We start from the raw sequence: 15,794 nt of genomic DNA, 5'->3' as shown, positions 1-15,794 counted from the left end.
GAAAATTGGATTGGCAAGATGAGAGAAAATTAGAGATTTAATGATCTTAAAAAAATTATTTAAATTTAAAACCCAGATTTTTCTCTGACAGTTAAAGAACTTCTGACAAAAATTTACTGCTTTAAAGTGTCAATATGAAATTTTTATGAGTATTTATTGTTTTCCATTCATCTTAATGATCCGCATTCACTTATACAAAATTACACACATTTAAGTACTGGCAGGCATTCGTTCTGTTGAAGAAGAAAATACTGATACAGATACCTGCTATAGACATCTGTAATTCCCTAAAAAATAGGATACATAATTGTTGCATAAGTTATTTTTTATGTTGGAGATTTTAATATTTTAAAAAACTATCAGTACATACATTATTCAATAGAGGGGTGCCGATTTTCCAGATGTACTAATATCCAGACTGCTTACACCCCCACTAGGCAATTTAAAAAAAAAATGAATATACTTTGAAAAATCGAAATATTATTCAAATAAAGCTTTGTTTCAACAGGAAATACATTTTTATAGATCTTTGTTTTTAATGGGTTTATAACTGACATTTTTGCAATTTGTATAAAAGTAGACATTTTTGCATTTCGAGTTCAGAAATATTACTATAATTTTGCTAAAATACATTTAATTTTTTATATTTTCATTATTTTATTTAGTGTGATACACATTAAACATTAAAATTATATGTCCAGTATGTATGATAAACCTTTAATTTTCCATTTATCTGGATTTGGCCTTGCAAAGGTCAGTCCTGGTAATTGGTGTTCCGCTCTATTTACATAAGATCAAATGTAATATATATGGTAATAAAAATATAAATTAACTACAAAAAGAAATGATACTTTAATGCTATAACAAAGCTGTATTTACCCGCGGTAAAGGTTCAAAAAATGGAGCTATCCATAATAGTACAACAAGAATAATTCCAGATGAGAATACACTTGCAAGCTGTGTTTGTCCACCAGCAGTTTCTTGAATAACACTTCTTGATAAAGATGCTGAAAATGGTAAGCATGAAAAAAATGATCCAACTAAATTCCCTGTTCCCTGAAAAAATAAAATTTAATTGTTAATAGAAAAATATAATTATTTTATTAAAAAAAAAGTAGTGAATTTATTTTAGGAAGGATCCTAAAAGAAGAAAACAAGGACGCATATGGATGAATACAAGAATGCATTAAATTAAAACTGATTAAGGAGGGAACAGTACAGTAAGTTTAAGTTTTGTTATCATGGTTTTTGTACAGCTTGGAAGTTAAGGAACAATGGGAATAATGGGTGAAGGAACAATACTGTTACAGTGTCAGAGTGGAGAAAAAAACACACATGTGTGCTCACCTTAATATGTGTGTACATGTGTCTTTCTGCAGAAAACAGACGCTTGTCTCATACTCCACTCTTCCATCCTATGTACTCTCACTTTACCTGCTCACCAATAACCAGAGGTAAGTAAATTGAACTACTGTGCATCAACCAACTGTAGTTACAAAACTTACACTTCCTATGCATAAATAGTTAAATATCTATTAAAGTTATTCTGCTGCTATGGTAACCTTTGATAAAAAATGTATTTTTAATTTTCCTATTTTCCACTTTTTACAATTTTAAAATGAATACAACTGGAGTGTAGCTTGTTTTTGAAAAAAGATCTCTGGGACTGATTTGAGATTAACAGAATTTTAAGTCATAGTTGTGTAAAGAATGCTGGAATCTTCGGTAAAACATGAAGTATTGCACTTGGTGTATTACACTCCTTAATACAAACTCTTGGCTGCATATTCGTGTTTCTCATGAGTGATCATAAAATATCAACCTAGTTGCTACAGCCTAGGGTATAGTACAGATAATAGTTTATGATTTCTAAAAACAAGAATCCAGACTTACTGAAAATAATAGAATTTGTATATAAAATTCAACACAAATTATACATCCTCTGTATGACAATAAATGTACTGTAATGAAAAAGACAACTAGAATGAGGAAAAAAGTGAAAAGATATTAATACAGATATTTTATTAATCATAAATACTACATTTAACAGAAAATAATCTGAACGTGTTTGAGTTATTACGTTTCTATTGATAAAGTGTAGATTGAATTAAACAATGCAATGTGCATGTAGTCTTTTTCAGACCAGCATTTTGAATGTTTCTGTTGTTTTGATTGTCCATAAAATTGTGTACAGTTGTGACACACAACTGTCCATTAAATTACACTGATAGACAAAAACCTTTTTTTAATGTTTCTAAGTGTGATACCATTTCTTGAATTGCTTTTTGCATACATTACAAATCTGTAAATACAATTTTTCTATCACCCTAAGTTTTAAATAAATTATGCTTAAAAAAAAATGAAGGGAAAATATAGTTAAAATCTGTAAAATTTATAATTTTGCATGGCCATACTTGTGTTAGAATGATTTCGCTGATGCTTTTCTTTTTTAAATAGCCTCAGGCACATCCTGAATTTATGTCCAACAGTAATCGGCTAGCATGTTAGTATTCTAGTATTCCATTTTCCTTTATAGCAGCTTTCCATCACCGAAATGTCTAGGCAGAAACGTTCATCTTGTTCGTCACTTACATCTCTGAGGTTGTCCGGGAAAAAATCCAGATGTGAGTGGAGGAAATGTATTTTCAAACACATTTTACATCCCATAGCTTTGAATGAAGTAAGAAGTTGATTAACAATATTGTGGTAATTGTTGGATTTTTGTTTGCAGAGAAAAGTTTTGCAAACATCTTTAAATGAAGCCCATGCTGCACTTTCTACATTATTTAACATTGAGTTAAATACATCATCTTTGACCAACTCTTATTTGAGGACCAACAAATATTCCTTCTTTAATTTTTCCTTCACTTACAGTCGGAAATTTCTACCTGATGTACAAAAATTTGGGACTATCCTTCTTCATTGCTTTTACAGAATTTTTCATTAGCCTAGCTTGATATGGAGAGGGGGTAAAAATATTTTTTTGGGTTCAACTAAGGGCTCATGAATAATATTTTTCCCATTTGGAGTTAACTTGTCTCGTTTCTTCCACTCTTTGATAACATAATGTTTATCCTTAACTCGGCTGTCCCATTTGCAAAAAAAAAAACACATGTACTTAGTATAGCCTAACTGCATGCTTAACAAAATTGTAATAACTTTCTAATCACCACTTATGTTTGTTTCAGCTATGTTTTTTATAATTTATTTTTTCAAGAATGTCTTTCATCACATCGTATGTCTTAAATTAATATCATACGCAATTGGTTTTGAAGGATATTTGTTACCGTTGTGTAGTAGAACCACTTATAAAATTATACTTGTACGAATCTATGAAAAGGTGCCAGTCCTCAGGTTTATGAACTTGTCCTAACTGCAACGTAAGCTCATCAGTATTTGTGTAATAAACCAAATTTTTTCATCAATAAAGTAGTAGAAAGTTCTTTTCATCGGCTTCGAAAGTCCGAAATTTTTGTATTGTTTTGAAGTAAATTCCATCCTTGCAGTCTTGATCCTAACAGTTCAGCTTGATTTTTTGATAAATTTAAATCCCTAACCAAGTCATTTAATTCATCTTGTGATATAAGATGTGGCTTATCAGAAGATAATTCAAAATCAAAATCATTGTTGTCTTCTTCAGTACTGTTTGATTCTTCATCGCTGCTTTTGAAACATACATTCACAGGTGGCTCAGGAACTGGAATAGTTTCACTGTGAGATACAGGCCTGATTGCAGATTGCAATGAAGGATATTTTACAGTATGTTTAGATTTTTTAGAAATTCCAGACATACTTGTTAAACAAAAGTAACAATCGGTTACATGATCCATTGGTTCACGCCAAACCATAGGTACATCAAATGGCAAAACCTTCTGTGTACCTTTCAGTCATTCTCTTAAGTATCCAGAAAAATTAGTGCATACTGTATGAGGAGCCCACGTCTTATCCTGATCACCAATTTTACACTGAAAGTACATATGATATGCTTTTTTAATTAAAGGTGTAATACTTTTTTATTTGATTTTATGGTAAACTCACCACATACATAACAAAAGGCATCCACATCATTTACACAATTTCGAGGCATTATGATACTGCACTGTTAAACTTAAGACAACAATAAGATTGAACAAAATTAATTCATTCCTAAATCTAGTGTGTAATACAAACAAAACAGCTGTGTTTTCAGCTACATGTTTTGACCTGCACAGACATGATTAATCTTGTCCATGAAGGCTCACTCTTCAGTATTAGATATGATGTCATAATATGTGACTATGATATGATTTAATTCTTTGTCTAGTATTGTTTATTTATAGCTTACATATTATGTTAACAAAGTTAAACAATAAAAAATGAATTAACAAAATACAATATAGGAGCTTAAAATGCTAACTGTATATTGAAAAATGAAAAAAATCCTTTAATTAAAATTGAACAATTTTTCAAAAATGGTGGGCAATAGAAATATTCGGAGTTCATATTCGTTTTCATCATAAAAAAACAGATTAAAATCATCTATCGCACGTTAGGAAACAAAAATTATGATTATTGGTGTTATGTACTAGTAAAAACATTTCTTTTAATTAGTGAATATTTATTGAATGAAGTATTCAATTAAAATTTTTATTTAAATAAAAAATATGTGGGTAAAACTAAATACAGAGCTCTCTGCCACTTATTACATGGTCAACATAACTGAAGGAAGTGGTCAATAACCAATAATGAGAGTTAACCCCAATATTTGGGGATTCTAGTACCCATATCCTTTACAGATTCAATGACCAAAGCTAAATCCAAACTTTTACATTTTTGTTACATGAAAACTGCTGTGTAGCTTTTGAGAAACAACTGAAATTTTGGTTTTTCATAATCTTAGGTGCAGAATGAACAACCAAATTATTATATGAAACAGAAATGTACAAAAATATTTTTGAAAGTAGTTTCATAAGTTGCTTTGAGTGTACGCCGATTGATAGCAAAAATTCTGGTTACACGTAATATGTTCAATTTAATGATAAACAACTTTAAAAGTTCAGTAATTTACGAGCTAATAATAACAATAAAAAAATCACAATAATTTAAATAAAGAACAAAAGTAAACTTATTTTACCTGTGCTAGAAGCTCTTGATTTGGGTCGAGTTCATATTGCAGCTTTTGAGAAAATATTAAAGCCATTGATATAGATATTATATAAGCAATAATTGCTATTACAAAACTGTCTATAGCTACAGATGAAAGCAATGAAAATCTAGGTATATGTGCTTCTGGTAGCCTGAGAAAAAGAAAAAAATAATCTCATTAAATAATTTAATTAAATTTTTTGTTGCTTTTAATCACATTTGTTGTTCAGTTTAACTTACTTTACTATAATCTTATTTTGATAAATTTTCAAATTAAAATGTTGAGAAATATTTTTAATTTGTCTGCCTTTTAGGTATCATAATCAAATTCAAATGACCTTACAAGACATTTGTTCCACCCAAAAACAGCATAGCCATCTCAGTAGTCAGTAGTAACTAACTAAGATGCTACATTCTTCATTTAGTTGAATATATGGTCAGATATCAGCATACAAAGTTTGTTGGAATGCAGTCATATTCAACAAATAACATTTAGTTTTTTCAGCACAGAGATTAGGTGTACAGTAAAAATTATTGCTTTCAGAAAAAAGAAGTGTGATTGGTGTGTCTTGTGTCTCATATACTTTACACATGCCCAGCAATAAGAAAGAATGAGCCAGATAGTATAAAGTAAGTAATCAGTATTCTCATTTGTGGCAAGATATAATAACTAGCATCCCCCATTGCAGCTTTGGAACTGCACTGGCAAATTCTGGCTGAAAATCTCCAGCAAAGACAAAAGTTATGTCTCCCATCAACTTAACACATGACCTAAGGTCTCTGAGGATAAGGCTAATCCAACATGAGCTTGATGAATTATTGTGTGTTCATCCCATACAATAAGTTTTGTTTCTTGGAAAATTTTACTAAAAGAACCAAAAGGACAAAAGTCCACATAGTGGACTTTTGTCACATGATACATTTAACAGCAATTTAAAAGTTGAATGAGCAGTCCTGCCACTAGTGAGAAGTGTCACAGTGACTCCTGGTGATGCTACATTGAGAGTCAGGTTACCTGTCGATCGAACATATGCGAGAAGTAGAATAATCAAAAAAGTTTTACCAGTGCCTCCAAGAGGCTCTAATTAAAATACTCTCTTTCTGACACTGTGAATATTGTGAGTGATGGAACTGCTTTTACTTAGCAGGAGAAATTTTAATTAATATATCTATACAAATTACTAGAATTTTAATTCTTCTTGACTAAATAAATCCTTGAAACTTTCACTTAAATGGAAACTTATATTTTATCTCCTGAAAAGCTGGTGAAGAGACTTACTGCAGAACTTAGGTAGTTTAATATAAACGTAGCTTAAAACATTCAGTATAACATGTAATTCATCTCATACATAAATCAAATTATTTTTGGAAGTGCTTCTACTGACATCAACAAAATAATAAAAACTGATTTTTGTAAATGAAAAGCCAGAAGAAAATTTGGATTGTGTTCTGAATTTTATTCATGGGAAACATGCATCAATCTTTAAAGAATATGATGTCAAGGATTAAAGGTTTTGCTACAGGATAAACTATATTGTAAAATATGACATGCTTGTAATTTAATCCATACTGTTAATTCAATTTGGAATTATCTATAAAATAGCTGGATGGTTAAAGTGAGCACAAAGAATTGGAAATTATGAAGAATGTGAAAAAATAAAAGCTTGAATATTTAGGATGTACATTGAGGGCGAAAATATAAAATACTGCAGTTAATTACTCATGAAAAACTGAACATTAAGTATACAGGGGAGAAAAATATGATGGCTCAGGAGTTTTGTTCTAAATGTATAGAGTTGTTTAAAACCGCAGTCAGTAAAGTTCTAACTGCCAGGAAGATCATCGATCTTTGATAAAAGATGCCATAAACAGAAGAAAGTTTGTGCTAGCATCTTTACTTAAATTCAAGGAAATAGTGGTAAAGGAATTTAGATCAGACCAATTTGATTATTTAGATAGATTTTGAGATACAAGCAAACATAGATAAATAAATGTACATTTTACTTTATTTAATGAGAATAGATGCATATACTACGGACTAATCTGTAGAAGTGTTTTTATTAGATTTTTGTAATATCTGTTCAACTAATGAAACAAATTTAAGTCATTTTAGTCAACTGCAATTTAATAATAGTTTTAATAATGTTTTACTTAGCCTTTAAAACAGATAGTTGAGCAATATTTGAAACATCTCAGGGAGTAACATCCTGGAAACTGAAATGTGTGAAGTAAAGTAAAATGCTAACAGTCATAGTGACACTCTATGAACTGACTGCTATAGAGCACTGAAATTAAGAATAGTAGATGCATTTTGTGAAAAATACTAACAAAACTTACATAATAGTAGTTACACATGTCAACAACAATATTTTTTTCCATGGGGAACAGTTCTAAGTCTATTATATTGCTCAGCTTGAAAGATTATGAACTAGAGTAAATAAACACACATTTAAGTGAGTTTTTGTGTTAGTAAGTGTTTGTATCATTAAGAGCCACACTGGTGCATGAATTGAGATGATGCTTAAAAATTTATTCAGTGCGATGCTTTAAAACAATCTTTATTCTTTGAGTTAGGATAGACATTCTAATACAATCAATAACACTGGTTAACATAAAATTTGGAACTGAAAAGGGAATAGGGGTTCTACATAGTATTTTATATGGTGAATCTGAATATATATTCCAAAACAATCCATCATGTAACCTTCTTAAGTTATAACCCCTTAAATTTATTTGTTTCATCATTCGTGGAACAAACAACACAAATAAGTTAGTACATCTGTTTGTTTGCTTATTCACATTTGATTTATATTGTGATGCATGATGTACACCTATATTTGACACATAACAATAGAATAATGTCATTGACAATGATGTCGTGTCAAGCCAGACATGTACAGACATGTCAGTGAGTCAAGTAATGAGTAATTCAATGTGATAAAATTTTCTTCAGTATGAGTTCAGCTCTTGGTATGGCTTGCTGTGTTCTTTAGTTGAGGTAGTAGAATTATCAAAAACATATTATAAATATTGTTTCAGTAAGATTGACTGATGGCATAAATTTAATGAAAACTTTTTATGCCAGAACAACTTTTGGTATTATTTTATTGAACATCAAGATTTGTTAAGTTTTGTGTGTGTGCGCACATGCGTGTTTCATGCTGTGTTTTATTACACTCTATAGTGAAAAAAGTTTTATGAGGTGATTTTAGTAATTAAGTATTTTTATAATTAAGTAAGTATTTCTGTAATATTTCAGTTTACTTTCATTCATTAAAACATTTTGAATTTTACAATGAATAAAAAATAGGCTTGTAAAAATTCTCTAAATATTTTTTGTTATGTTTGCGGAGAATTTACCATGAAAATGTTCATTCAGCTATGAAACCAGTACTTCATGGTGTTGATTTATTGATTCCGATTGTTCAAATTCTTGGAAAGAAATTTCTGATTCCCCAGAAGGTTCAACTGATGAATCCTAAACTTCAATAGATATTAATTACATTCCAGAAGAATCAAATACTAAACCTCACCTCGTCACCACAAGCAGAACTGAGCGACCTAATTCGTGACTTGTATTTATTGAAACAATATGCAGTACACCTAGGTTCACGTCTTAAAGAATCGGATTTAATAAATCCCATTCTTACTAAAATTTCAGTATATAGATATCAAAATGAAAATTTACTTAAATACTTTAGAAGAGATGGTTTAATTTGTTCCTGCAATGATGTTAGGAGGCTAATGTCTGAACTGCACATTGAATATGTTATTCATGATCAGCGTTTATTTATAGACTCATAAAAAGAAGCTTAAAGGCAGTGTTGTTGTATAACTCTAATAAGCTTTCTTCTATACTGGTAGCAAATGCTGTAGGAATGAAAGAAACATATGAAAGTATGAGAAAAATTTTAAAAGCTATTGAGTATGATGAACACTCATGGCGAATCATTGCTGACCTGAAAGTGATAGGGCTTCTTCTCAGTCTCCAGAGTGGCTTTACAAAATATATGTGTTTCTTGTGTTTGTGGGATAGTTGGGCTACAAATAAAAACTACACAGTTAAAGACTGGCCAAAAAGAAATCAGTTTACTCTAGGAAAGGAAAATATTGTCATTCAAATGTTCTCCTTGTAGCAGATCGTATTATTTTACCACCTCTACACGTAAAACTAGGTCTGGTGAAGAATTCTGTAATAGCATTAGATAAAGATGGAGATGGCTTTAAATATTTAGCTGAGTTTTTTCACAATTAAGTGACGCCAAATTAAAAGAGAGAATATTCATCGGGCCACAAATAAGAAAATTAATTTGTGAAAATATATTTGATAGCAAACTGAATCGTAAAGAACTAGCAGCATGGAAGTCATTCAAAGATGTTACTGGTTTTCTTGGAAACAAACGTGCTGAAAACCATGATCAGCTTATAAATGAACCCTTAATAAAATATAAAACTTTAGGCTGCAGAATGTCATAGAAAATTCATTTTTTACATTCTTATTTGGACTTTTTCCCTTTAAACTTGGGTGACATCAGTGATGAACAAGAAGAAAGGTTCCACCAAGATATATTGCAGATAGAACAACATTATCAAGGCAGATGGAATGAATCTATGATGAGTGATTACTGCTTGATGATAAAAAGAGAAGATTTCACTGAACACAAAAGGAAAATAAGAAAAAAGAAATTAAAATAAACGTAAATGTCTGCAAAATAAAGGTAGAAATTTTACTTGCAATTATTATTATTTTTGTATTCTATTATTTAAGAAGTTTCTCAATATTTTAAAGGGTCATAACTAAAAATCAGAGGGTGATGAAGAAAAACTGATTTCATTTTACGATTCAGCATAAAAAATACATTCTAATTCACCTACTTTTTTCTCAGTTCCAAAATTTTGTTTGTTGACCTGTGTAATAAATGATGATTTATATAAAAAGTGATGAATATTACAAAGAATTTATAGGTGATCAAGACTGTTGGGTGCAACTCCAGATGTGTAGTTATCCTTTTTTCAGTTGCAGACATAGTTTAGGAAATATTTTAATTTTTGTTTAAGGTTTTTCTATTGCTGAAATATAATTCCATCCCTTGAAAGTACAGTCTATAACTTTTTTCTATATCATATTGATAGCAGGTTTAATAAAAGTTATATGGCATATTGTATAAAACTGATCTAAATACTTATACTTAACAGAATTTTAATGTAAAATAAAAATTATAATAATATAATTCCACTAATGTACACTTACCCCACAGCTATAGGGCCAACAGTAGTCAGACCGTAGAGTTCAGATATATCTAAGTAACGTGATAATAATGTACCAGTTAGGACTGCAATCAGTTCTATTGGAATTGGTATAACAGAAATGTTGCTTAGTCTTGGCTGTAGAAAACATTAAATTAACACAACTATTGAGTGCAATCAACGTAAAGTATAGTATTCTTAATTTTTATTTCCTATTATACTATTTATAAATGATTTGTATCTCTTAAACTGCTTTTAAGAAATAAAGTGAAAAACTTATGACTTGTCAACAGCAGAATTCACTAGTTTATGATAAGTAGATAGATGTTATATTTTGATGTTTTTGTTTAATTTAAGTAAACTGATAAGTTTTTTATGCCATCAAATTCTGTAGTTTTTAACCTTTTATAAATAGCTACAGAAAGAAATATATTAAAAATGGGTTTCATACTTTATACTTTAAGGAACACCTAGAACACAGAACTAGCTGGGATGATAAAGATAGAAAAAGATAATGATGTTTCTAAACAATATAAAATTTAAAAATATCATATAATGAAGGTACTCATTAGAAACCAGTTTTTAAATAGTTTTCATTTGATGAACTTATTCTAAAGAGTGAAATTAGTTACTCTTCAAAGATTTAATGAAAAAGAAAGTGGATTAAATTATTATGGATTATACATATTATTTATTATTCATGTTTGCATGTAGGCATGCATGCATGCGTGCATGCACACGTGTGTGTGTACTGATAAGGTGTAATCAGAAAGTAAATATCTTTTCTGAACATCTCAGCAGTCTGCAGGTGACTGCAGAACAACATTTCAAAGAACAGTACAGGTTTCTCTCTTCTTAAAGCATTTTTGACACATTACAAGAAAAATAAATCATATTTGCATCGTGTTTTGTGTCTTAAAATTTTGAAGTCAGCTCCAGGCTAACTGTGAATCATAGATTGTTATCTGTTTATTAAACATAAGAATTGGAAACCACTTTTTAATGAAAAAAAATGAGAATGATACCATGCTTAGTGGGTGTCTGTTTATAATTAGTTAGTAATGATATTCATTGAGTCACTGCAAAACCTTGCAAGAAGAGATTAGTTGCAATTTCATTCCTTGTCTTTTTTCTCTGAAATCTTAAGGAGTCTTTTCAATGAAACTGATTCAAAATAAAAGACACAGTGTACTTAACCATGGCAGTGTGTTTTTTCATGGCAATGCTTGTTTGTATACTGTTGCTCAAATTCAACAACTCATCTTATAATTTAACTTGGACAAACTGGATTAGCCCCCGTACAGCACAAACATAGCACTGAGTGATTTTATTTTGTACCTGCAACTAAAGAGGTTTCTTTCTAGCTAGTATTTTGATAATGATAATTATGACTTAAAGAGAGCTGTGCAGATCAATTATTTCATAGACAGCTTCATTTTATGATAAGAGAATAAAAAACAAAAAATTGTTGCTATTAATGAAAGTCACTAACTGTGAAACTATGTAGAAGAATTATTTAAGTAAGGTTGGAGAGAAGAAATAACTCTTTAAAAAATGTAAAAAAGATCTGCATTTTTTTACAACTTAAGAATATTTACCTTCTCTATAAACCTTGTACAAGTGTGTCAGACAGAGCTTAGAATGAATAAAAGAAGGAAGCCTATCTTAATGATGAAAGGACTAAAAATAAAAAATGATATATGTTGATAAAATATGAATTAAAATTAAGTTGCCATCATTAACATCATTTTCTGTTACATGACTGATAATATGGCATTAAAGGAAAATACAAATGGCAATCAGAATATACTAGAAAGTAAAACAAAAAAATGTTTAACAACATACAAACACAAAACTTACATACACATGGGCATATATGCACTTAGTCATAGAATTGTTAAGTATAAATAGTTATATTTACCTTCAGAATTTCATTATTAATGACAAGTATAATAATGGTAATCGCTGACATTAATGTTGCACTCATACTTATGGTGTCCAGGTTGTTAAATATTCCTATATAAGCCTGAAAAAAAATAATAATTTTAATGATTCATTTCTTGAAAGTAGCTTAAACACTGAAAAATATTAATTAGCTCCTAAGGGAGAGTTATGACTTCAATGTATGCTAGGTGCTGTAACTGTAATGCTTGCAGGGAATTTACACAACAGATACCAGTCACTTAAAAGAGACATAGCCAGATCAAGAGTAACAGCAGGCTTACTAGGGAAAGTGAGATGTAAAGTGGTTTCCCAATGTCTTCTTCACTAAACTGAGTATACCAGCAGTATTCAAACTCTAATTTCTTATGACCCACTGTCAGAAAACATTTTTTATGATGACCAGTTGGATATATTTAAATATTTCACAATAAATAATTATCTTAAGTTTGCTGTATTCCCATTATAAGAAGAAATATAATTTTTTTTTCTGTTTAGCCTCTGGAACCACCATAAGGTATTACTTCTGAGGATGTATGAGGATGAAATATATGAATTCAAATGAAGTATATTGTAGAGTCTTAGTTCGATCATTCCTGAGATTTAGGATTAGTTGAAACCCAGCCACTAAAGAACACCGGCATCCACAATCTAGTATTCAAATCTGTATAAAAGTAACTGCCTTTACTAGGATTTGAACCTTACTTTGAAACTCTTGACTTTGAAATCAGCTGATTTGTGATGATGAGTTCACCACTAGACCAACCCGATGTGTTATAAGAAGGAATATAATAAGATTACAAAAGTTTACATGTAAATTACATAACTAACGTAGTTAATGATTGATATGATGCTAACATAATAACATTAGTATGATGCCAATACTGCACCAACATTGTTATTAGGAAAGAATAAACATAGCTTATGTTTCAAGTCTGTTTCAACTCAAATTCTGTTTCTGTATTTAGTTTCAGAAACACTAATTCAGAAAATGCCTGCTCATACTGTAAAGTTGTAAATATCATTAAATAATTTATATCTAGATTAGTTAGTTCTTAATATTGCTATAAGTAGTATATATATATTTAGTTTGTTTAAATCACATGTTTGTTCATATTTTCATGACCCAACCAACCAAATTTTTCTCCCTGACCTACAATTGGGAACTGCTGGAATATACTGTTGCATATCATCATGCCAATCCTACTGAAATACAATTGATACTCAGATTTAGAAGTGATAACTTCATTCTGTTCACTATGGGACAGACTTGGTAGTGTATATCATTACTCTCAGGGAAAGCATCTCTGATCAATGTAATTTGTAACTCAGACAGTTTTCATATGTCACAGTCATAACAAAGACTAGGAGATATACTGTAAAGGAACAAACCATACATCCCTTTTTGTACAAAATAATGCATTATGTATAAAATGCTTTCATTGAAAACGGGTATTGATATAGGGGAAATCAACAGAGCAGACCTTGACTTGAATATTCTCCATGAAAAACACATGAACAGAAACAAAAATCATTATATAATAGACTAGTAAGTGTAATTAAATATTACAAGTACAAGAAGGATTAACTGTGCTTAAGTCTAAGAGTGTAGATTTAAAAAACAATAGAAGTAGCTACTTAACAAAAATCATAACTTACAAAAAAATAAATAGATTAAAATTGTTTATTTATTCACTCACATACTTGAAGTGTTATCAACAAAAACAAATATTTATTTCTGTAATAAACACTTCAAATATGTTATAATAATAATACTTGATGATTTTAAGAATTAAAGGTTTAAATCAGTATCTTTAATATATTAATAGATTATAGTAAATCATAATGTTTGTGTAATTTCCATGTGAATTAAATTATATCTTCAGCCTCCTTCAAATCAAAATGAGTTTTCAAGATAAAGTGGGTTGTTAGATCATATTTGGTACCAATATGAATCAAGTAGACCAATTAAATTTAAATTAAAAAATTAATTAAATTAAACATTTTAATTTGTCCATTTGTTTATATTTATGAGGGTACATTTATAAGAAATACATTTTCTAAGAAAAATAGTGATTTATTTTTTTAAATATTCAAACTTCACTTCTATCAAACCAGAAAACAGTAAGTTAAAGCTGAAGAGATGTAATTACTTTGATGGTGTTCCCTTATATTTAATTAAAGTTGTTCAGAATTACTAATTATACTTTTTTTAACTTAGCTATCTATATGCCCTGTTTTCCTGAACTGTGGAAGATTTCCATAACAACTCTTGTGTTCAAGTTGGATAATAGAAATTTAGTTAATAATCACTGTCCAATAACAACCTTCAAATATGTTAGTTCTTGAGCAGATAATATAAAAGAAATTATTTCATCATATTCAACTTAATATTTTGGAGATTTACAGATATGTTGTCAAAAACTCTGGATGATTTTCTGAATAAAGAATATATTTATTTATTAATAATTGGCAATAATAACTAAATTCATCTATTAAAATCAAATCTATGATTGCCATTATAATATTTTGTAAAATATTACATTCAATTTTTTGGGTAAAGTTCAGAAAATTGTAATATTAAAATTCCATTTTTGAAATATCCTCACAGCTTTTAATTTTAAACTTTACAATTAAGAACTTACAAACACAAAATATCAGTATTAAAACCTTTACTTTCATTATTGATGACACTGCCATGATGATAAAGAGGAGCTCATATAACAGCATGCCAATGATTCCTTTCAGATAATGCATGTATGGTCACTTTTTAATAATAATAAACTTTAAATATCTTATTTGCCTGACAATAAAAACATACAGCTTTACTTAAAAAAAATTCTAGCACTGGTTTTTAATTTAAATAATTAAAACACTAAAAGTTATTAGCGATACAAATTAGTTATGAAAGTATTCCATGAAAATAAACATATAAGTTTTTTGAACATGGCCCCGTTTGGTAAAATAACTATTATACACAATTTTAAGAACAGCTTACCAAAATTCCATTTCATTTCCTCAAGCGCTTTTGGTTATTCTGCCATCTTCAGCAGGATTTATAATTTATGATTAAAATATATAAAAAAATGTAAAATTCACATAATAAAATTAAATACATAACAATTAATCATCATTTTGCAATGTTAAAGTCTTAAGTTAAAATAACTTATGACTAACTTATACTAGTATAATAGTATAAATATAATTTAAATCATGTGGCTTGAGCTAATTAAACAATATCCTACCTAGGTTACATAAAACAAATTTAAAATCTGTGATTTTGGAATTACAGAGATTATGATAGTAATAATGATATGTATAAATAAATTACTGCTATACTTCAAGACAATCTGAAAAAATAATCAGCTGAATCCTTTCACAGTAGTATTTATGTATACAAAATCTGCTAAGATAACAATAAATTGAGTATACTGCATGGCTGCACAAACTCTTAAATGAATCTAATAATTCTACCGATACAT

The 15,794-nt window shown here is 29.2% G+C and overlaps 1 protein-coding gene across 7 annotated transcripts in view; it reads right to left on the bottom strand.

The window, feature by feature from the left end:
* Positions 1-15,794, bottom strand: part of Prestin (solute carrier family 26 member prestin) — a 168,945-nt gene that overhangs the window by 26,338 nt on the left and 126,813 nt on the right. For all 7 annotated transcript variants that reach the window (XM_075362923.1, XM_075362918.1, XM_075362917.1 and 4 more), the window contains 4 exons: positions 12,293-12,397; positions 10,376-10,509; positions 5,114-5,276; positions 880-1,056 (listed from right to left, as the gene is read on the bottom strand). In XM_075362923.1, the coding sequence (XP_075219038.1) occupies positions 880-1,056; positions 5,114-5,276; positions 10,376-10,509; positions 12,293-12,397 (579 nt within the window). The remainder of the gene's footprint in view (positions 1-879; positions 1,057-5,113; positions 5,277-10,375; positions 10,510-12,292; positions 12,398-15,794) is intronic.

Source organism: Lycorma delicatula, chromosome 4 (genome assembly GCF_047948215.1).
Source record: "Lycorma delicatula isolate Av1 chromosome 4, ASM4794821v1, whole genome shotgun sequence".
Lineage (NCBI taxonomy): Eukaryota > Metazoa > Arthropoda > Insecta > Hemiptera > Fulgoridae > Lycorma > Lycorma delicatula.
This window is presented reverse-complemented; position numbering and strand designations above follow the sequence as displayed.